Source organism: Diabrotica undecimpunctata, chromosome 4, assembly GCF_040954645.1.
Source record: "Diabrotica undecimpunctata isolate CICGRU chromosome 4, icDiaUnde3, whole genome shotgun sequence".
In the NCBI taxonomy this organism is placed as follows: Eukaryota; Metazoa; Arthropoda; class Insecta; order Coleoptera; family Chrysomelidae; genus Diabrotica; species Diabrotica undecimpunctata.
The window spans coordinates 113,487,244-113,512,609 of NC_092806.1; the positions used below are offsets into that span (position 1 = coordinate 113,487,244).

Here is a 25,366-nt window from a genome sequence, read left to right on the forward strand (position 1 = left end):
AGGCAGCCTGCGGTTCTGTTTGCTCTATTCACTTGATCTTCCACTTCAGTTTCGAGTTTTCCGTAGCTAGATGATGTGATGCTTAGATATTTAACTCCATCACTTGTTCTATTATCTGAACTTGCAGCTGCAATTTACATCTTAGTAAATTTGTTGTTGTAAACATGCATGTTGTCTTTTTTGGTGAAATTACCATGTTAAAACGTCTGCATATCAGATTAAAGTTGTTTTTCTCCCATTTGGTATCCTTTTTTAGTTCTTACTTTTTTTATTATTTCATCTATAATCAGATTGAACAATAGAGGACTCAGGGTCGGCTAGTTCTTCTTCTAGTTTTACTTTTATTGTGTTGTTTTGGTACGTTTTGATTATTCCTAGAGGCATCTCTCTTGCGTGCAATAAGTGGATAACTTCCTTTAATTTGATCCGGTCAAGTGCCTTCTTAAGGTCCACAAACATAGATATGTCGGTTTGTTGTATTCTAATGATTTCTCTTCCACTTTCATCATTATAAATATAGCGTCGGTCCATGATCTTCCCGACCTAAAACCTTGTTGTTCTTCTGCTAGTGCTATAATTTCATTTAGTTTATTTGTTATCACTTTGGTTGTTAATTTTTGTTAATTATTGGTTAACTTTTGTTTTATTATAGTCCAAAATTATTTCTGGTTTAATTTTTTGGCTAATGTTGTCAATAGTTTTATTGTTGTGTATGGTTCTCAGTAATGTTACAAGTCTACCTTTTTTGGACAAGAAAAAACTATGGTTGCTTTTTCTTGAAAACCGAATAAAGTAGAGTTTACGTCTTACATGATTTATAAAAGCAATTGGTAGTTCAGCGTTGTTTTTTCGAATTGTCCCAACAAGACTTAACTTTGTCGAAAGAAGTTGTAGAGCCAATGAACAAGATGTAAACAAGTTATCGCATTTAATGTGAGACCAGAATTTTCTATATCCTTTGTTAGTCTCTTAACAACATCTTCATCTTGGTGCGTTTCTCTACTTTTTTTCCTGTGGAAACATCTAGTTTCCATTAGTAAGATAGAAAAAGAAGATACAGGATATGCAACCAAAGTCTACAGAAAACTAACTCACACCAACAGATATTTAAATTCCCAACCAACACGTAAACATCAAAAAGATTAAATCCCTATATTATAGAGCCCGAAGCACCTGCTCTAATGAAAATGCATTTCAGGAAGAAAGAATCTGATAACAAAGGTTTTGACTAAAAATTACTAGCCATTGTCATTCATAAACAATGGAATTTCACAAGATTAAAGAAATTAACAACAAAACACCACAAGCAATCCAGAAACCCTCACAAGAAGGGACTCAATGATGACAACAATATCATATGTTATGCTATATCAGAAAAACATCACAACAATATTCACAACAATCAAGACACTGAGATCTATCCTGTCCAAAACCAAACCCCACAACACACAGGAAAGATAAAAAAACTGCATCTATAAAATACCCTGTCAATTTCTACGTGGGAGAAACTGCAACATCATTAAATGTCAGGTTAAACGATCACAAAACATACATCAGAACAGAAGTTTTGAGAAATCCCAGATATGCAAATATGTCTGGGAAACGAACACAGACCATAACGGAAAAATGCATCAATAATCATGAAAGAAACAGACCTAAAAAAGGGAAAAGTCAAAGAAGCCCTCATCCTACTTTTCGAAGAAAAAAGGAGTAATAGAAAGTCGAAAACCATCACCTACAATCTTATACATAATACATATGCAGCTCACAATACACAAAACACAAATCTACATTGCAAAATTTACGCTACAGAATCACAAAGACGATATAGTTTACACAAATATAAACCACACAAAACAGTCAGAATTTGATATTCCTAGGGTAAAAACACCGCTCTCAAATTTTTTCAGCCATCTATATGCTGCTTACTACAAGATCAAGGCCAAGTATGTTTATTTTAAAATGACATAACCCAATAGCAAATAAACGTTTTTATACATTTCCGAAGATTTTTTTATAATAATCTTTTTTTGAGAACGATTTCCGAAGTGGAAGTCGAAACGTCAAACACGAGTTAGTTAAAAATGTGATTTTCATTATAACCAATAATCGTAGCTTAATCCCATATAAACATAATGTGTCCATTTGTCCAGTTTATAATACTTTTCAAAAGTTGTTGTCCAAAGTAAATGATAGTCTACTTCACAATTTGCAAATCTTGTGGCCCCTGCCTTTTATCTCTAAATATTGTGTTGGTATTCCATATGTTTTCATTGTTTTTCGATAAGAAAGTCCCTGAACTTGTACTTGCTTGGTCTGCGTCAATAACATTATCAGCAGTATCTAAATCTGAGTTCGTTTCTTCATCTGTTGATTTCCAATCTTTATCCCCACTGACGTCCCATTTTGTCACTCATTTCTTCAATTTTATTATCGCTGCTAGTTCCTCTTGAGTCAGTGGCTTACTTCTACTCATTTTTACTTCTATATTTGCGGCGTAAATTATAATAAATAAATTTATAAAAATAATAAAATTTATTAAGAGCGTAGGCGCAAAATTTCGGGCCAATAGTTTTTAAATGCATTCATTTCTTTTCGAATCCTGGGAATACTAATAAATATGTTTGAAAAATTTAAACGCAGAATGAAAGATTACATTATTACCGAGGGCCGAAAGTCCGTTAGAATAAACGAAAGGTTTCTTTTGAATGAGATATTTGAAATTAAAAATTACACTAAATTTTCTCTTCTCTTTCACCCCTGTAACTTACTAAAATACCATATAGAAGTTTTCAGGGACTTTCAGCCCTCGGTAATAATATAATCTTTCATTCTGCGTTTAAATTTTTTAAAAATACTTTTCTCAGGATTCTTTACTTTTAATAGTTTTCTCAGGATTCGAAAAAAATGAATGCATTTAAAAAGTATTGGCCCGAAATTTTGCGCCTGCACTCTTAAGGGGACTTTTACTTTCTAAATTGGAAAAAAGGACGATTTTTAAATATGAAACAAAAAAAACGCTCACTTCTGCTCGCTCACTGTTTTGTCAATAGTCGTGTGAGTAATACATACTTCAACTGCCAGCGTTTTTTTTATCGCTTTGACGACGCCGACGCGGTGTGAGGTATGAGGTTGCAGCTAATGCGCAAATGACGTATTTTCCTCACTAACACCAGACTCCTTCCTTCAAGGAAACGATTGGAAGCTCGGCATTCATTCAGTGGCGTACCTGGGAAGTGTTAATTGGCGTTATCTCTAATGCAAATTGACTTGCACCCCCCACTGTTTCATTGCATTGCAATGATTTCCTTAACAAATTCTACTAAAATCCATCGTTTTAAAACCTGCGCGAGGGTTTTGCTACACGGTCATTCGTTTTAGACACAATTGAATATATTTAAATGCAATAAATATTCTGGGGATCTTCTAAAATACTAAGGTGAGCATAATCAATATCAAAATCATCTACTTACAATATTTTTATAACTAAAATCAACATCAGTCACAAATGGTTCTGCTACAGCTACTGAATCGCCTATGATAACACCTTTTCCATCGGCTATATTAAATATTGTCACAGCTACACACGTTCCATCTTTGTCAACCATACAAAAGGTACTAAAAATACAAGACAAAACTTTATGTTCTGAAACATAAATTCGCAATAACTCAGATTTTATCAAATATCTCACAGTATTAAAGTAAACTCTGTATTTGACATCACGGTTTCTAAATTAGATATGATTTTTAAAATGCATGTTTTAATTAAAGGCTCTATTTTGATTTGTTACATTGGAAACAAAACAAATTGTTATCAACATTGAATCTTATGTGACTAATAGAGAATTGTATATTTTAATCATTTATAATGATGTACAAGAATTTCTCATTGATGAACTAATAAGTATTTGTGAAAACACAAAATAATAATTATAAGACTTTACTTACAAAGGTACAGTATCTTCATTTCGAACAGAACACACTACTTTTCCTAAAACAACGACTTCTTCATTTATACCATCTTTCAAGTGTTTTAATTTAGTTTCAGCCAATTTTACTTTCGTTCCATTCGGTGATGTGTAGGTACCACCGCCATATGGACCAAGTTGTTTAGAATCAATGGACTAGAACAAAAATTACTATTATCAGAAAAATTGAGACGCAGGCATAAAAAATCTTAAATTTTAAAAAGAAAGTATACAATTATTAAAAAGGAACTTTTTTGTGATTGGTATATTTAAATTTTAAAATTATCCAAAAGGATTAGATGATATATTATCAGTGAGTCGTAAGTCAGTAATTCCACTTTAATGTAATACACAAGGGTAAAATTCTCACTGTTAATAAAAGAGCATGTGGTGCATTACTTACTTGATAACAGGTGCAAATAGCTACTTACAAAGACTTTGTTCGGCATATTAAAACTTAAATATTATGGTTATATGGAATTAAGCTACAATTATTGGTTGTAATGAAATATCACATTTTAACTAACTAATGTTAGACGTTTCGACTTCCATTCCGGAAATTGTTCTCAAAAAGATTATTATAAAAATTCTAGTTAGTTAAAAATGTGATTTTCATTACAACCAATAAATGTGGCTGAATCCAATTTGAACATAATATTTAAATTAGTAATGCCACAAGAAAGTAATTTCAGAACCTTGATATTAAAACTTATTTAACCCTCCAGTACACGCGCTCTACTTTCTTACGTGACTACACGCGTGGATTATATTAGTAATCCATACGTACTGGAGCTCTCGAAAAGCAATATTATTTGAAAATAGTGTTATTGTTTTAATGAGGTTTTAATAATACCACAGCAATCTAGAATTGGCTTTATTTTATCAGTTAAATGTACATTAAATTTAAAAAAATGAAAAAAACATTGAAAATTAAAAAACAAATACTATAAATCAAAGTTACCTATAACCAAACGTTACAAACCAAACTAGGTTCTATAATATCCTAAATATAACATTTTAATCTGATTCAGACTGCATGTTGTGTTTTATCTCAGCATAATGTACACATATTTGCTTTAAATGTTCTGGGTAAGTCCACTGATCACAGCTGCTGCACCATTTTCTTGGGCTCCTATTCCTTGCTCGTCCAAAAATATGACAACGCCCAAGGACCGAAGATCGAGTCGAAACGTTTTTTAGGAGTATCCTTATTTATTTTTAAAAGAAATTTAATTTTTTCTTTTATTTCTGTTGATGTGTGATTGTTGTCTAGTCGCCTTAACATCAGTGGTTTTATTAACTCAAACGAAATGTCCTGAAGAAAAGTGCTTCTTGGGAGTGAAGCAGTGACATTATTAGCCTTATACAGGGAAAATGCATTAATTCCTGATATATTTAATAAATCAAAGAGAGTTTTGAGAAACATCATATTGTGCACACAACTGGTCAACCAGATCCACACCGAATTTTGTTTTGTTGTAATCCGTTATTTATTTCGGGTTTGTTCTTGTTTTCTGTTTCAGGATCAATACTGTCATCATTGTGCATGGTTGAAACAGCTAATAAGACCTTACTTTTTTTGGAACGTACGTTACCAAGGTACATTTTTCTTGGAGGAATCCGAATAGTGAAGAATGTATGTCTCTGTTTTTAGACGTTATAGATTCATGTGGTAGCTCCCTCTTATTTTTACGAATTGTACCAACAATAGTTATTCGCTTTTGAAGCAAGTCCGTGGCCAAAGGTATACTGGTACATCATTTATCCATGGTTACATTTCTGCCCGTTCCTTCTATGGGTTTAACCATTTTTTTAACAACCTCTGCGCTACTCTAATCAATTTTAAAAGGTCCAATTGGTTGTGTTCCACAGTAAATCTCCATATTATAAGTATATGCATATTTGCTATCTACTAACGCAAATATTTTTATACCATATTTAGATGGTTTACTGGGGATGTATTAACGGAATTGACATTTTCCCCTAAAAGCAAGTAATTTCTCGAAAACTGTTAAATATTCTGTCAATGTTAAATTTTTTTGAAAATTTTCACTAAAAAGTCCAAAAATGTCTCGTATAGGGGCAAGTTTATCCAGCTCTTTCCTTTGTTGTTTAGAATTAAAGTCGTCAAACCTCAAACATCTCAGTAGAAATCGAAAACGATTTAAAGACACTGTCAAGTAAATAGCTTCAACACCAGTACCTTTTTTATTATCCCACATTTGCAAAACATTAAGTCTTCCAGATTTTAGAACACCTGCAAAAAAGAGTATACCAGTAAGTCCCAAATCTTTTCGACGTCGGTCAAAACTTACCTTAACCGCCGAATACAAAATATAATTTTAAGTTTAGGGTCACGTAAGTACACGCGTGGATTACAATGGTAACAGAACACCTATTTCTTACACCTACACACATCAAGCAACAGTCGCATACTAAAACAGTTTCTTATGCTATGCCCTGAAAGTATAAGGAGATAGGCAACTTTATATACAGTATAGTCCGAATAGCAATATTATAAAATTCAATGGATTACGTATGTAATCCGCGCGTATACTGGAGGGATAAAATTTAAAAATGATATATTATCCATGATTAGTGATTTAACTAAAATGGAATATTTTAAAGCTTTCGCTCAAAAATGGCGACAACTAGTGTGTCTGACCAAAGCAGTAACAGCTAACTGATACCTAAATCCAGAAAATGAAATATGAGCAAGTGTCAAGCTGTCAGAAGTTTAATTAATGGTATACGGCCAACCACTGGGAATTTTCCTGCAGTGACTTTTTTTTATTAAAAGATCATTACACACAAATGTACACACAATGTACAAGATAAGACAATTTGGCTACTAAAACAATACAACCGGACACTCCAACAAACGTCAAACTGTATTCTACAATTAATTTCTTGTCAAATTGAGTAAATCGCTGTATTACTTCAATACAGTGATGCCTGGTATCTGTACAAAAATTAGAAATTAGTATTTCTAAAAAACTACATTAATACTTATAAAACTACATTATGGAAAATAATTAAGCATTGTGAGGAACATAAAGTATCTTAGATAAAAATGGTAAATGCCCGAGTCGTCCAAAACTAGTTTCTGATAGGAAAGGGAGAATATTAGTTAAAGTTAGCAAAGGTCAAAGAAATACTCTAAGGCCAGTTATAGCTGTATGGAATCATGAAACTGGATTAAATCTGCCAAGGGAATGCTGTCGCATAAATCTGGATTAAAGGTAATGAAAAAAAAAACGGGTGTGGCAGTCCAGTGGGACTGCCGGTAGAAGTTATACTTCTATACACGCGTTCGCCGTTACAATTTTTTATGGGAGTCAATCTGCACAATCATTACATATGTAATGCTATAGGTAAGAGAGAGCAGAAAGAGAACAAGAATTAGGTATACAGGTATATGGTGCATCGTTTGCTGTATATAAACAACATTTGACTTGTAATAGGAGGATTTCATCAAAATATAATAATATTTTGATGAAAATGTATATTTTTATTTTCATATATGTATGAAAGGAGTTGAATGCAAAACAATTTTTTTACACATACTCTGCAGTAAAATTGATTGTTTATTTTGTTATTAATATAAAAATACAATACAATACACTTCAACATAATTCAATATAATAATACAATACAAATTAAAATGCAATAGTCATAAGTATTTAAAAATGACAATGTACATAACTTACTTACGCATATGTTTAATATACGCATATAACTTCAAAAACTGTTGTAAAATTGTTATTCTAAACTCCATTAAAAATTTGTAAAATCGTTATTTTTACATAGATAAACAAAAGTATCATTTTTAATCCTACCTTATTATTGAATTTTTCGTTTCCAACAATAAAACAATAATTTTTTCAAAACAAATTTTTTTTTGGAGCGGGTTAGAGTATTTTTTGTTTAATTTACCATGATAATAATATTAATACAAATTTAATTAAAATAAAATATTCATAAGTATTTAAAAATGACAATATACGTAACTTACTTACACATATGTTTAATTTACCATGATAACAATATTAATAAAAAAAATATTGTTTGGTGATACAACTGTCAATTTATCTGACATTGATAAATACAATAAGTATTTAATTGTTGTTTGTTGTGTATATAAGTACACATTTGAACTTTCTTGAGATATTTACGTTTTAATTTATAATTTAACATGCCTAACGTAAATTTTCATTTTATTTTAAAATTTAGCATTTTTGCGTATATTACATATATTTAATAAAATTAACGTGGGGTTTTTAAATATTTCAAAAATAAAAAAAAAATTCATATTGGGATTCGAACTCACATACACTAGCGTATGAACCAAACACGTAAAATATTTGCCAATTAGACATGACACAAGCGTATTTCAAAATTGACAGTTCTCAGTCATACAGTGATTTATTGAGATTATTATTTTGAAATACAAAAGTCTAAAATAATTATGAACATTTAATAAATAATACAAAACATATCACATAAATAATAATATTAATAAATATTATATATATTATATTATTATTATTATATTATATTATATATATATATATATATATATATAAAATATATATATATATAAAATATATATATATATAAAATATATATATATATATATATATATATATAATATATATATATATATATACATATATATATATATATATATATATATATATATATATATATATATATATATATATATATATATATATATATATGTAATATTAAATATATATACAAAAGAAACATTTTTATTCTCGAGAGGGGAAGAGAGAGAAAATATATCTTCTGTCTCTCTCTTACTCATTATCTTACATATGTAATGATTTCACCGATTCACTCCCGTACAAATTTCCAACGTGGAGCGCGCGTATAGAAGTATAACTTCAAAAATAAAGAAAATGAAAAAAAATAACATAATAAACATAAAGGATAAAAGTTCAAAAAAAATTATAATAAATCCATAATGCAAAATAATCCCATGAAGCTGTATTTGCCTGTCTACCCTGATTGAATCGGTTAAACAACCATAATAATTAGTAGAGATATATAGGTAATGGATTTTGACAAGAGCTATGACCTTGTAAATAACAGGTAAACTTGTGTACTGCATCGGCATGACTCATAGCTCTTGTCAAAATCCATTACCTCTAACATTAATCCTGGGTAGACAATTGTATATTTACAAAATATACTAATAATAATAATACAATAACCACTCTACAAATATCTGGCAGTACTATTCAGCCTAATCAATATATTACAATTAGTAACAGTGTTCTTGGCTGTATGGATCCACTCCTATTAAAAAAAAACGCCGTGATATGCAGGTCCTATAGTGAGGTACAAAAATTATTGCAGTGTCCCCTGCATTTGCACACAAAAACAAATAAATATCGTACATGTAGGTTAAATAATATTTGTCGTTTTTTCTACGGTAGCCTATGTATTTTATACAGAGAGACATTATCAATAAGAGCAGATGCGTAAATAATCATCAAATGATTTTTTTTTTAGTCTCAGTGATAAGGGAGATAGGTGAGGTGCTGTAAAGCTCCAAAAAATTGTGCCCCTGGTCATTTGTGGTCATTTCCACAAATCAAAGAAGAAACAAAACAAGCATCTAAATATCTTACTTTAACATAGAATAGATCAACCCAATGAGGTACTTAACCAAAAAATTTGTAGCGTGTAGGAAAAATTTTTAAAATTTGTAGCCGCAGTCAACGTGTTTATACCAGATATTTGTGAACCAATCTAATTGTATTTCGAGTGTGCCTCAAACATTTTATATGACTATAAGCAAGGATATCCACTACAGCAAGAGCTCGAAGGGGACAAAATAAAGCCAAATTTAAGGGTTTATGTTGGACACCATCTGTATTTAATTGTAATCAAATAAATATCAGCATCTGGCTGCAGTTTTCGAGTGTATAGTTAGATATCCTAACGTTATATAAAAATAAAGATTCTATTAGTAGACTAGTCTAAAAAATTACCTGCAATATTTGTTGTAACCTTTTCGCCTTCATTTTCCCAGACGTTGACACAAACTCCTTAATATCATTTAAATATTGGACTAACTGTTTTTCTTTCACTTTGGGAGGATCCCAGGTGGGATTATACATTGATGCTTCATTGAAAGATTCTAGAGCCATTTTGAACTCTTCTTCGTATTTCAAAGTCTACAAGAAATTTTGTATTTTTACTGTAGGAAACCATGCATGACATAAATTACAATAACATAACAAAACTGAATGTTCTGCGCAAATAAAATTTCTATGTAAAAATTCACACTTTGAATAACAAATTCACAAATTGAAAGACAAAATTAAGCACAACTGAAGCCTCCAATAACGTTTTCCCATAATAAATCCACAGAAACTTTATAAATTTACAATTTAAGATTAAACAAACTGAATTTATTAAGAACTGACGCATCAACCATAAAAGGTAATTAATATTTTACAAAAAGTTATTGTGTATTAAATTATGTAAATTACGAAAAATATACAACATATAAATGACAATATAATAATATGATTACAATTTCATAAATTGTAATAGATTTTTGTGTCCCCTTAAGGAATTTAAATGTCTAAATTAAATATTATATTTATATAGGATTAAGCCACAATTTATTGTAATAAATATTACATTTTATATTTGTTTTGGCACATGTTATTATTTTGACCAAATTTGACAGACGACTAACCGGCCTCGATGCAGATAAAGATAAAACGTTTTGAGTTGAAAATTCTGAGGTTAATGTTGCACCTCGGCATCTCAAATTCTTATTTGTTGTGTGTCTATGTGTTGTATGTTTATGTATTATATGTTATGTGTATATAGATGATGTGTCTCTATTCTATTAATGTATTAATGTTGGTATATTCTTCTTTTAGTATTATCAACCAGATCAACAACTGTCTGAACCTTTTAAAACAGTATACATGAGAGAGCCTCTGTTCTGTATAATGTTCAGTCTGGTTCTGGAAAAAGTAATACGCATGTCACAAATCACAACCACAGATTGAATATACAACAAATCGGTGCAAATTTTTGCCTATGCTGATGACATCAATATTGTTGAGAGAACAGAAAACTCTGTACGGGAGTCATATGTAGCACTAAAAGAATCGGGTGAATAATACAAAAACAACCACAAATCCTACGGCCACTTGTTATAGAAGACGACATCATCGAAACAGTTAACGAATTTGTATAACTGGAAGCGCTCGTCAATGCTGAAAATATCACTACCGCAGAGATAAACCGCAGAATTTGTACGGTCAACAGGTATTATTTTGGGCTCAATATCCTTGCTAAATCCTCAATTATATTGAGAAATATAAAAGTAAAAAAATCTTACATAGAAGTAAGAACTTCTTGTGTATAATGGTATATTTATTAAGAATAATTTAAAAATTTATCCAAAAGGAGTACAAATCTTCAGAACGTTTTCGGTTGAAAATTTTCGAAAGTCCAGTCGGACCATCATCAGTAAAAAAACGTTAAAAGAAGTTGAAACTAGCTACGTAAACAGATGTACAAACCCTTTTCTTGCATGAAAATCATGGTAAATTTAAATATATTAATGACAGTAGGTCGTTGGCCTTCTTTCAAAAATCAATAGAGAGATTTCATATGTTTTGCTTAAGGTCCATGCCTCTGATCTATATGTGAGAATAAAGATTATCAGTGCTCTATATAGTCTTATACAAGTTTTTTGAGACAGAAATGTGTTAGGTAAGTATTTGGTACCATTTTAGACGCCTTTTTATTTCCCCTTATGTGTTATTATTGGGGTTAACCGATGTTAACTAGATATATGAACTCTTAGACCGCTTCGAAGTTTTGGTCATGGACGATTAGCTCTGCGTCAAGATTTCCAGCTCTCGTATTTGTGTTGGCATGAATTTGGTTTTATTTTTATTTATATGTAATCCCATTCATTCTGCTGCGGCTACTAGTTGTGTTAGGATTTCCATGGTTCTCGCTCTGGTTCTTGTTATAATGTGCACGTCTATTCCTGGCTCCACTATGGTACAGGTTTTCGTTCGCAAGGTTTTGTTTTCTTCACTGTTAACTCAGGGCTTTTTGTATTTAATTGAAACAGTGAATACTTAAATCATTGCAGTTTTATAGAACAAAGTACTATTAATGAAACCTCGGTATAGTATAGATTACAGTTTGTAAAATTTAAGTTCCATTTCTGGTAAATAGAAATATTTGGTTGATCCCGCTCGGTTTCAATTATGAGGGAAGAGTGGTCGTTATTGTATACCTAATCAAGACTATTCCAAGTGAAAGATGTTGTTAAGGAAGGATCACATAATTATGTATCAATAGCAAAGATGTTATTGGCACTGAAATGGGTATGTTTACCAATGTTCATTAATATTTAATTTTGGTTGTCTTTTAAATCTGGAAGAAATCTCACCCACTTATCTGTTTTTGTACTACTATATGTAATATTATGGCAATTCATATCATTAAATATTAACTTGGAAATAGGAATTTGATCAAGCTGCTTAAGTTTGTTTTCCACTTTCTTTACACAGCGATGGCCAGGCCATCCAGGTCATCAGCATATAGGAACTGGTTTTTATTTGAATAACTGGATAGTTTTTACAATCATTAGTACTAAAGAGAATAATATACATCGCGAATACATCGCTTGATGTGTAATTGCATATTTGTATAAGGAAAGAGTACTGGAATATGTGATTGGTTGTTTGGTATGTTGAGAAGCTAAGGTAGATCCCATAAAATTATACAAGTGTTAAATAACTATTTTTAAATTCATTTTTGAGTTAGAAGGAATACAAAAAAGCCCCATTATAGGGCTTATGGGGATTTGGGTCTTTATTTAAGAGTAGTATAGAATGTAAGAATGTAAGAATAGATTGCCCTCTTTAATTAAAAATCTTTAACAAATTGGCTTTTAGGAAAAAATTACTTATTAAGCAAATATTTACTTACCACTCCTTTGTTGTAATGGAGGTCTGGAGTGCTTTTCGCTACAAAATCTTTTTCCTAAATGAAGAAAGTATTAATTAGTGCAAGAACAGTTAAATAAGTTATAAATTAATGGTAACACACTACCAATGCAATGGAATCACAATATTACCCGAGATTTGCTTATACTTTTCTGTAGAGATCAGGATCCCCACTTTAAAGGCTATCATGTCAACGATTGTATGTATCCCGCCAAAATTAAAAAATGACAGATTACTGATGAACTACTTAGAAGAGAAACTACCTTTTTTTAAGGTGGATGAATTTTTTAACAACGAAATTTTTGACGAAAGTGGACATTGATAAATCCCGATGCTAACACCAAAAACGATCAATTACATCTTGTCAACAAACAAATCTATAGTTATAGATATGACAGTAATAAATCGATTTTCTGTGGGTAGTAATCATAGACTTGTATAAAAAAAATAAATATAAACATCTAATTTGAAACTGAAAGTAGAATTAAAAATAGCCAGAGAGTTGACATGAGAAAATATAGTGGAATTGTTTTCAGATGCAAGACTTAAAAATAAAAAAATTAAATAGCTGCACATATTGCTAACTGATAAATCAGTGAAAGTGGAAAGAGAAATAGTACTCACAAAAACCAAATAAGAACTCAACAATATTTTCTCTCCAGTCTACATATTGTTAATACTGTTTACATAATCTCATAATACGAACTGTAGTGAAGTATTTTGAATTTATATTACAATGGTAGTACAATGTGAAAGCTGTTTAAAAACAAATAAAACACAAAGATGTCATACTCAAACAAAATACGGATTTTAAACACAATAACTTTCTTATACACTGTGAACTTAAATGAATTTGTTATCCATTTTTTGGCTTTAATAGTGTGCGTTTCCCCCCACGAGCCGTTACAACTACAGTCATTTGTATTATCATACTTCTGATAAGTCTATCGATCAGTTGTTGAGGTAGTCTCTCCCATTCCTCAATCAAAGCAATCCTTACTTCCTCTATGTTTTGAATAGCAGGAACCTATGCCCTAAGGTTTTCTGCCTAGCATGTCCCACACATGTTCAATCGGGTTTAAGTCTGGGGAACACGCTGGCCAATTCATTGTTGTTATACCCACTTGTAATAAGAATACGCTTACACAGCTTGTGGCGTGTGAGCGCACATTATCCTGCATTAAAACAGGGTCTTGGAGAATATCTCTTATTTACCTGTCTGCTGTTAATGCTTGACCATCAATCACCAACTCTTTTCGTGCCTCCAAAAATATACCACCCCACACCATAATTGAACAACCACCAAAAGGTATGGTCGTAGTAAAACTGAAAGGTGCATTTTGTTCTCCTTGACGTCGATACAATATTTCTCTACCGTCGACGCAATTTACACAGAAACGGATCTAGTTCGTAAAGAGAATTTAACTCAACTGGTTATCATTTCAATTTTCATATTTTCGACCAAATTGTAGTTGCGCTACACGATCGTGTTACTGGAGTCTGGGAGCTTTTATTGGCACATAAGACCGGCTTCTTTAAGTCTCCTTCTTACTGTGCGCTCACTTATGGTAGTTCTATTTTGCAGCAGCTTTTTAGTTTGAACAGATATATGAAGTCTATTGCATAATGCTTGCAACGTTATAAATCCATCATTTACAGCCGTGGTTAGACGTTTTCTCCCTTGCCCCCTTCTTCTTATATAAGCCCGTTTTGTCTCCAACAACTTACACAACGGTGTTCGACCATTTTCAACCATTGTTACGGCCCTAGCAATATCAATCGGTATTAAGCTACGAATCTTTATTTGCTATTTGCAATAAGAAAACCACTGATTAAAAGAAATGAAAAGAAAAGTCACTTCCAACAAACTCAAACAACTAAATTATCAATTAAATACAAGTTTGTACTTGTTATCAACAGATAATATGACTTTAAACACAAATAATCAAATTAATTTGACGTTTTGACATTGTGGCGAGGAGCATTCAAAGCTATCTAGATATAGTCTATAAAATAGAGATATAAAGAAATACATTACGTTAATAACCTATTCCTTTAAATTTGCTGGTGTGTGTGTATAATTGTTTGAGAATTGGGTTCATATAATCCAAATTTTGAAAAAATTGCTCCAGTTATGCAATGTCAGGTTTCATCTAATTAAAAATTCATTTGTATTCAAAATAACTATTATTCTTTTTTTGTTTTTTTGCTAAAAAACTTGTTTGTGTATTTATTTCTTTACATTGCAATTTTTTAATTTAATAAATATCATTGTGGTTTATAAAATAGAAATATATAGTTTTTTATTTTCTTTGTTTGTCATAATATTTTGAAATTAAAATTCTTGTTAATTATTTAGTAATTATTTATGAAAAATTTGAAAAGTCCTAAAATTATTTGTCCATATTCATAGTCGCCCACAAACTATATTTTACAGAATAAGTAGCCCCTTATGGATAAAAGTTTGGCCGACCTAATCCAAATAATGTCTAGCACTTTTGGGTCACCCTGTACACACATAGGATAACATGTGCCATATCTCATTTATGGCTAGTAAAATATCTATTGTTTAATATTATACAGCAAAAAAACAATTTGATTATTAAATGCATCCTTTCAACATAATCAAATTCACATTGAATTATTTGGTTTAAAACAATATTAAATTTAAACATGTTAAGAACAATGCTAATCATCTGGTATATTCCGTTTTATATATATTTTTAGCAATAAATAATTATGATAAATAATATTATTTAGCTAATGTAAATTATGACTACTTACCGCTTGACTGTAAGCACTTAAACATTGCTTTAGAATCTTGGGATTCTGTTGGATTCCAAAAAAGGAAGAGAGGTAAGCATTACCCAGCACAGTCCATGATAAACCATCCTGAGGATCCAATTGAACAGCTTCTCGTGCATAGGTTAAACCTTTTTCAATATTTTTTACCTTTTCCTCCCTTGTTTTCACTGGCTCTTGCCTGACAAGCATTGAGAGACTTCTTAATGAAATTTTATTCTTTTTCTAAAACAAAAACAAAGGTTAAGGAATAGTTATGAATATAAAAATATAATAGACTAGCTGACCCGGCAAACTTCATACTGCCTTAGAATTAAATAATATGTCAATATTCAATAACTAAAAATTTACAAAAACCAAAGGAAAATACTCCAATTGGGTAAGAAAAAAGTTGAATCGATTCTTTGTTCTTTCTTTCAAAGCTTTCTAATAAACAATATTTTTGTTTTTTATTTGTGGTGCGTAAATATTGAACAATGACGGATTGATTAAGGTTGAAATATCAGTTGGTAGATTAGATTTTTTTCCTAGGTGGCGCTAAGAGTTATTGTACCAGAAAACCTGCGTTTCCATGTGACATGTCGTCCTAGCCTTTTATTAGATTAGATTCAAAGTGGTATAAGTAATTCTAAAAGGAATATTATAATCATGCTTTTCAATAGGGACTAAACAAAACAACTTTTGTGCATTTAGTATGTGGATCAATAAACACGTATTCCTTGAATTATTTTTTATTTTCTAGACATCTATTTTTAAAAAAGATGTTTGAGAAAATTAAGTACAACTAAGATGGACAACTGAGAATAGTTGATATCAAAGAGATTGATGGGTACCATTTTTTTTGTGCACACTTACTGCTGCAAAACATTACTTACAGTGAGATACTTAAATCATTTTAGAATTACAAACAGCACACAACAAGGGAAATAATATAATATCAAGGATATTTAGATGGAAACATATGCAATATTTTTAGATGGCCCTGTATCACACTTGATATTGCAGAAAGATAATTATATATGAACAACATGGATTTTATAACGGAAAGTCAACAGTAACAAACCTTGTCAATTACCAAGAATACTTGTTGGGTGCATTTGAGAATAAAATTCAGGTCGATAGCATTTACACTGATTTCTCAAAGGCCTTTGACCAGATTAATCATATCTTTTCTGTCCACAAACACTGCTAACACTGCTACAGCCAACACTGGTGGTCTTCTTCTTCTTCTTCAGCCTTAAGTAATCCAACTTTGGACATAGGCCCCCCAAATCAATCTAGTGTTTTCTATTTTGCGCCACTTGCTTCCAGGTGTGTCCTCCGATTTTCTTATTATCATCAGCCCATCTCATTTGTGGTCTTCCTGTGCTTCTCTTTCCTAACCATAGTCTCCATTGTTGTATTTCGTGGTTCCATCTTTTATCCTTTAGTCGGGCATTGTGTCCTGCGAAACTCGATCTTAATTTGGCAGCATGTTCTCCTGCGTCTTTTACTTTGGTTTTGCTTCTAATCCATTTGTTTGTTTTTTTTTTGTCTATAAGTCTCACCCCGAGCATTGATCTTTCCATCGCTCTTTGTGCTTTTACTATTTATCCATATTAGACTTGGTGAGTGCCCACGTCTGTGAATCATACGTGAGTATAGGGATGATACACTGATCGTAAATTCTGGTTTTCAAATATTGTTCTATTTTAGTGCTTTTCAAGATCTAACTCAGTTTTCCAAATCCTGCCCGTGCTAACCTTATTCTTCTGGCAATTTCGGCAGTTTGATTTTTTTGTTAACTTTCATTATCTGTCCCATCAATAGGTAAATGTATTCGCTTACTGTTTCTAAATTTATGTCGTTCAACGTTATTTCTCTTATGTTCGGTGTATTTGTCATTATTTTTGTTTTTTTTTGTTTACACTGACAGTAGCGAGCATAAATATCGAGGGCATCACTACAGCCAAACAAAACATCTTATCAGAATTCTGCAAGAACACGAAATTTGAAGTATTTTGCATCTAGGAAACCCACAGAGACATAACTGCAGCGAGACCGAAAGTCTCCGGTATGAAACTGATTGCGGAGATACCACACAATAAGCATGAGTGCGCGGTATTTGTAAGAACTCATACCATAGCCTCATCTGTGGGAACAACAAATGTACACGCTATAGAGATAATAACCACTGAGATCGGAAAATGTACAAGCCCCCAAACCAGCCTTTAATATTTTCACCCCCAACTAACTTCCAATCACAACCCAATCAGCTTATACTGGGAGACTTTAACAGTCACAGTTTACTCTGGGGCTATGCAGATATGGACGCAAATGGAGACGCAGTAGAAGTATGGGTTGAAATGAGTGGCCTCACGTTAATCCATGATCCTAAACTTCCACCATCTTTTCAAAGCAAAGTTTGGAAAAAAACGTTATAACCCGGATATCTGTTTTTCAAGTAATAAGCTCGAAGACCGATGTACCAAAGTAGTATATGGCCCCATACCAAAAACTCAGCATAGACAAATTGGTATAAATATCTTTCCAATTGTCAGACCACAAGCTATTCGATTCAGAAGGAGATTTAACTTCAAAAAGGCAAACTGGCAAAAGTATGCAGACATGCTAGATTCTGAGCTGCTACGTCTTGAACCAAAAGTAGAGAACTACGAAAAATTTGTAGAGGTACTCAAAAATGTGTCTAGAAAAGCTATCCCCAGAGGATGTAGACAACAATATGTTCCCGGGATGTCAAGCAAGTCCAAAGAACTAATGAGAACATACGAAACCCTCTATTCCACTAAACCTTTTAACCAAGAAACGGTTGACTGCGGAGCAGTACTACTCCAACAGCTAGGTCAAGCCAGACAGGAAAAGTGAATTGAGACCCTGGAAAAAATGGACATGACACATAGTAGCAAAATAGCATGGAACCTTGTAAAAAACTTAGCGGTGATCCAAAAGAACATAAACCACCTTGCAAGGTTACAGCAAACCAAGTTGCTGCTCAACTCCTTATGAATGGAAGAACTACAAACCAATACAAGAGCCCAAACACTAGAAGAAGATTGGATTCGGAGACAAACCACCTGGGAACTCCTTTTACACTAAAAGAACTCCAAGACGGTATGAACAGGTTAAAAAACGGGAAAGCTGCAGGTGTGGATGATATATGCAGTGAACAAATAAAGTATTGTTACGATAGATAATGACCCATCATATGACTCAAAACTGTAAACATATTTATTACTAATATCCTTATTCATTCGAGTATTTTCTAGTAAGAAGATCCACGGGTCTCCCTCGGCTAAAAAACCAGTATGGCGTGACCTTCCAGTCTTTTCGCCAAGGGTCAGGAAGGTCGACATCCTTCGACGAGATTCTAGATTAACGGTACTTTATATATAAAGACGAAAGTTTTTGAATAACAGTTAGTTTTTGAACATGAATTCGAGTTTTTAGATCGAGATATAGTTGTATGCGGAAATAAATATAAATAAATATTGTGATAAATTAGTGAATATTTTAATAAAGACTTTAATAAATTTGTAAGTGTTATAAATAGAACCTTTGATAATAAATAAAGACAATAAATTAGATTAATAAAAATATAACAGTATCTAGCCCAAGGAACAAAAGACTGGATCTTGCAACTTTATAACACGTGCTGCAAAGCCTGCGAAATTCCAAAATCATGGAGGAAATCTAAAGTAATAGCCTTGTTAAAACCAGGAAAGGACCCAGAAAATCCCAGTAGCTTCAGACCTATTTCGCTGTTGTGTCACTTTTTCAAACTATACAGACTCATACTCGCCAGAATAGAAAAAATGTCGACAAGCACCTCATCCCACAACAAGGAGGATTCAGACCCGGCAAATCTTGCACCGGTCGAGTCCTCGCACTAACAGAACACATTGAAGAGGGCTTTGAAGAAAAACTTATAACAGGGGCTGCTTTCGTTGATTTGACAGCAGCCTATGACACAGTAAGGCACAAAACATTGCTCCGCAAATTATACGACACTCTCAATGACCACCATCTAGGTAAGGTCGTATATTCCTTACTGCAAAATAGACGTTTTTTCGTTATGCTGAAGGGTAAAGTAAGTAGGTGAAGAGTTCAAAAAACGGCCTCCCACAGGGAAGTGTTTTAGCACCAATGCTCTTCAACATACACAACGACCAACCTACGACGACTGAAACCAACCACTTCCTCTATGCTGACGATCTTGCAATATGTGCTCAAGGAAATAGTTTTGAAGAAGTGGAGGAGAAACTCGAAACTGCCTTAAAAACAATGACAGCATACTGCAGAATTCCCTGCGACCCAATCCCTCTAAAACCCAAGTCTGTGCTTTCCACCTTCACACAAAGAAAGCCAAGCGAAAACTCCAGATTGAGTGGAATGGTAATACATTAGAAGACACAAACCAACCTGGAGTAACTTTGGACCGGTACCTCACTTACAGACAACATTCGAGAGGGAAAATAACAACTAGGAACAGCATACTCAGAAAGCTAATGGGAAGTAAATAGGGTGCACGACCTGGCGTTTTAAGAACAACGGCATAGGCACTGTGTTTCTCAACTGCTGAATATGCGTGCCCTGTTTGGGGCAGATCTGCTCACACCAAACAAATTGATACTGCGCTAAATGAGACATACAGGATAGTAATGGGGTGCATGAAACCAATGTCACTCTCAAATCTATATAAAGCAGCGGGTTTTGCAGAACCCTCAACACGCAGAGGCGTTGCAGAACACATAGAGAAAATTAAACAGATTGCAGACAAGCGGCATGCCATATACAAAGCTAAGCAAACACCAAGAAAGTTTCTAAAATCCAGGAATAGCTTCCTTGGAACAGTGCAGGATGAACCGCCTGAGTATTTTCCTCTCCCCCATGTTCAACGGACCGGCCACTCCCTAGACTTTAAAACGTGGAAAACTATAAATAGGAAAGAAACAGGGGTCGCTCCAATAAAATTAAACATTGCAAAATGGGGAAAAATAGACCAAGATGATGTGAACTGTGTCTGTGAAGAAACACAGAATATGGAACATCTTCTTACATGCAGAAACTGTCCTCATCGATGTACCCTCGAAGATTTGTGGCTCACCAACAAAGATAGAACCGACGTAGCCCGATACTGGGTTGAAATTTAATGAATGACATGTACAGACAAGATAAAGTAAAGTCAGTGTCCACAAACTTCATGCATCTGGCATTGGTGATCCCATTGTTAATTAGATTAAAAGATTTCTGATGGAACATACACAGCAAGTTCATATTAACAATTATATTTTAAAAGACTTTCATTGTTGTTCTGGTATCCCACAAGGGTCTTATTGTGGTCATTTGTTTTTTAAAGATATTGGCAAGGCTATCAAAAACTCACATTTTTTGCTGTTTGCTGATGCTCTTAAATTATTTCGTTGTATACATGATAAATTGTATAGAGATCTCTTGCAAGATGATGTAAATAATATATCGACCATAAACATACTGTTACGAACATGCTTTCGGCATGGCCCATGTAACGGTTACATCTCGAAAAGACATCAAGAACCTTCGCGATGTATAGAGTGCGAGAGAGAACAACCCGTCACGTAGGCGAATTAGAGGTGGGACTACTTTAGATTATTCTAGAATAATACTTTTTGTATATATTTTATATGTAACGATGTTATGAGCTAGTTTAGTTGTTAAGATACTATCGAACTGTAAACTTATAAATAAATATATTTATATAAATTCGAACCGTTCGTTTTATTTAAAAACGTTACAATACTATGTTTATGGTCGAAACAAAATGGTTTTAGCTTAAATCCAACCAAATGTTCTTGTATTTCATTTTTTCATATAAATAATCTAATAGCTAATAGATACATTCTTAATGATGTACTCTAGGATTCAGTTACTGAGATTAGATGTTTGAGTGTATTATTGGATTGTGTGTTGACATTTAGAAGCCATTTTCTTAAAATTAAGGAAACAGGATTTCGTAATCTTAGTTTTAGTTATCACAACAGTCATGATCTCTCACCTATTTTATTCAAATTATTGTATTGCTTTCTGGTACACTCAGGTCTTAAATACTGATCTGTTGTTTTGTCCCCATTTCATCAAGTCTACATTGATAAACTTTAGAGTGTTCAGCGGAAGTTTCTAAGATCTCTAATATTAATATAAGAAATTATGAAAATTACCTCATAGATAATACCTGTAATAACGTCTCAATTTAACATTTCTACACTCAGCTCTTGCAATGACCTCATATTGGATCCATTCTATTTAAACAATATTGTTTTCAAAAGGCAGCTTAAGAGTCTAATTTATCTAAGTAAATATGTGATATTTTTACCTTTTACAATTTGATATACTGTTTTAATGTACAAATTTTTAGTGTTTACTTGTTTCTTTGTTATTGTTTTGATGTTTATTGTACATGATCTTTACTTTTTATAAATTTTTGTACTGTATTGTAGTTAAATGCTTCTACCATTGAAATAAATAAACTAAAATATATAAAAAGTTTGATTTATTATTCAACACCAGTTATAGTCCGGCAAATAATAAGTGAAATGAGTCATGATCAAATGTGATCAGGTTTAATAATCTATAACATTGCCTCACAAGGAGGCAATAAGTCATTGTGAATGTATGACAGGAGTATTGTTATCCACTGTTTACAGGATTGTTTGTCAAAAACAATGCTAACATGAAGTTCAGGTCCCATAGACACATCTATGATGTCAAAACCAATTGAATTTAATGAACATAATAATTCATAAATAAGATGTACAGTTCATTCTTTTCTGCAATAACAACTAATGAAGTAATTCTCCAAATGAGTTGTGAAACTTTGCACAAGCAGTAACATACATTGGAATTTACTTATGCTAAGTACAACAGGAATTCAACGTTGATGGAGAAATCTGAAATCATTACATGATGTAGCAAATATCTGCATAAAATGTCAGAGTTCTGTGAAAAAAATAGAAAAATCTATTATTTAGAAGAAACTTGGGTCAATGCTGGACATACTGTTAAAAATATGTGGACTGACAATATATATAATAACGGATTTATTACGGCTGTCGCCGCTTCTCCGCCCCCAATTTCCATCTTTTTCTGTCATATGCAGTTGCCTCCTCTAAGTCTCTTGCCGCCATTGCTTCATCAATATCGTTGCGCCAACTTCTCCGTGGTCGTCCTCTCTTTCTTCTTTCAGGAGGGATCCATTCCAGTACTCTCCTAGGCCATCTGTACTCTGGCATTCTTTTAACATGTCCGAACCAGATTAATTGTTTTCTTTCTATGTCATCATTGATATTTCTCTCCATTTTCATTTCGTTTCTTATTTGTTCGTTTCTAACTCTCTCCAGTTTCGATCTACCGCAGCTTCGTCTCAGATAATCCATTTCTGTCGTCATAAGTTTGTTTTTATTAGCTTTGGTGACGTCCCATACTTCCGAACCGTAAAGTGTAATACTTTGAACTATACTACCGTAAATGTGTTTTTTGGTTTCTCGTCGAATTGTTTTTTGCCAGAGAAGAGAGTTTAAGGCACGGGTCGCTGCTCTGCCCTTGTTTATTCTTTCCCTGATTTCATCTGCGCTATTTCCCTTCTTGTTGAAAATGACCCCCAAATATTTGCAGGATTGCACGCCTTTGATTTTGTCGTCTTCCAAGACTAGGTCACATATTTCATCTGTTCCCACTGAGAGATATTCACATTTTGTCATATACAACTGACAATACTGTAACAAATAGTCAGCAAGCTTTTATTGAAGGGTTATCTCAAGGATTCCTAGGACCAATAGGTAAAAGACAGACATTCATAGTGACCCATATTGGAAATGACAGTGGCTTTCTAAAAAATAGAAAAGTGTGAAGTTGACAACCACTCACTAGAACTTTAATTTTTTTGAACTTTTTATAAAGATTGAATCTAAATTTAATATTAACCAAATTATTTGTTTCCCCTTTGTTTCTGTTTTATATTTGTAATAAGAATATGTAAGTAATAAATAAAATAATATTTTATTTTTTGTGTACAATAAAAATATAAAAAATATAAATACTTAGAAAGTTTAGAAATAGTTTGGGAATATTTTAATATCTACAATCAGGTAAACAAATATTAGCTCTTTATTGCCAGCATCTCAAAATAGACTGTGGTGTGCTGTTGCTTATGTTAAGATGCCTGGTTCTCTCCTTCAGGAGAATATCAATAACATTATAGTTTCATTGCCTTTCAATTACAATAAAATGTAATAATTTTTTGTGTTTGCATGCTTTCTATTTAGGAGGTATACAAATGACAGTAAACTTACAAAGTACTAACCTCTTTTAAAGCCCCTTCAAAGCAATTTATACTTTTCTTCAAATCATCATTTTTCCAGTAGCATTCTCCCAGTTCATTCCAAGCATCCACTAATTTAGGATCTAACTTAATACTTTTGGATAATAAAATTTCTGCTTCTTTGTTATAGTTTGGGACTACATTCAGTAATTTTCCTTTTAAGAAACAATATTTGGCTCGACTCAAATCTGAAACTAAATGCTCATGTTGTTTAAATATTTTAAGTTTTTCTGCTAGAATTTTTTCTGTTTCTTCTTCCTTCTTGATAGCTTCTTCTATGTTGTGAGTCTCAAAGTACCTGTCTCTGAATGTATATAGTGAATCAGTTTCATTCTGAAAATAACAAATTCATTCAGTCATAACTCATTTTGTTCATTTGATTCATGATCCCACTGCTAAGTTACAAATAAAAATGTAGGGACGATTTTCACATTTGGTCCCATTGAAGATAGCTATAATTGAGCTGTCAATCAAGTTCATAGAACGAAATGTTGGCGCTTGACTGTGTTGCCATGTTTTTTTAATAAATCGGGAAATAGCATGTGATTTATAATTAATAAAAATCCAATAGAACGTTAACAAACTAACAGTAAAAAAGAAATTCTTTCAAAAAATAATAAGAATATTATTCAGGTACTTTCCACAGACATCTGGTGACCATCTGTAACAATCTGGCAACTGGTGGTTTGAGGATTGCCAAATCTATTAGCTTATTATCAAAGGCAAATGCCAAAAAAAAGTTGTAATAATTAACTGCAATTAATATGAGAAGAAACGAGTATTTATTCGTTCGTGTTGTATATAAAAAAATAAAAAATTGCATAATTCATATAATAATTTAATAAAAATGTATTTTTGAAAGCTTCTCTATTTGTAATTGAAGCCTACAACATATACATTATAAAGACATGACAACACAGTCAAACGTCAAAAATTTGTTTTGTGAATTTAATTCACAGCTCCTTTGTAGCTATCTTCAATGGGACCAAATGTGAAAATCGTCCAAAATGTAGTTAAAACAATCAAGAACTTTTTAAATACTTTTCTGGAAAATAATAAAACAGACACTATAATGTAAAACCATTTTTCTCATTGTAAAAATAACTCTACAAATCATGAATTCTACAAATACATTGATTAATATTTATTGTTTTATTAAGGATCGTTTAGAAAACCTTTCCTAATAAGGTCAAGGAAGAGATAAATTCAGTAGGTGT

The 25,366-nt window shown here is 32.3% G+C and overlaps 1 protein-coding gene across 1 annotated transcript in view; it reads right to left on the reverse strand.

Moving 5' to 3' along the window:
• Nucleotides 1-25,366, reverse strand: part of LOC140439862 (tetratricopeptide repeat protein 5-like) — a 34,461-nt gene that overhangs the window by 8,856 nt on the left and 239 nt on the right. The window contains exons 2-7 of the mRNA XM_072530026.1: nucleotides 24,132-24,482; nucleotides 15,779-16,021; nucleotides 12,978-13,031; nucleotides 9,992-10,177; nucleotides 3,949-4,124; nucleotides 3,474-3,618 (exon numbers count right to left, since the gene is read on the reverse strand). Of these exons, the coding sequence (XP_072386127.1) occupies nucleotides 3,474-3,618; nucleotides 3,949-4,124; nucleotides 9,992-10,177; nucleotides 12,978-13,031; nucleotides 15,779-16,021; nucleotides 24,132-24,482 (1,155 nt within the window). The remainder of the gene's footprint in view (nucleotides 1-3,473; nucleotides 3,619-3,948; nucleotides 4,125-9,991; nucleotides 10,178-12,977; nucleotides 13,032-15,778; nucleotides 16,022-24,131; nucleotides 24,483-25,366) is intronic.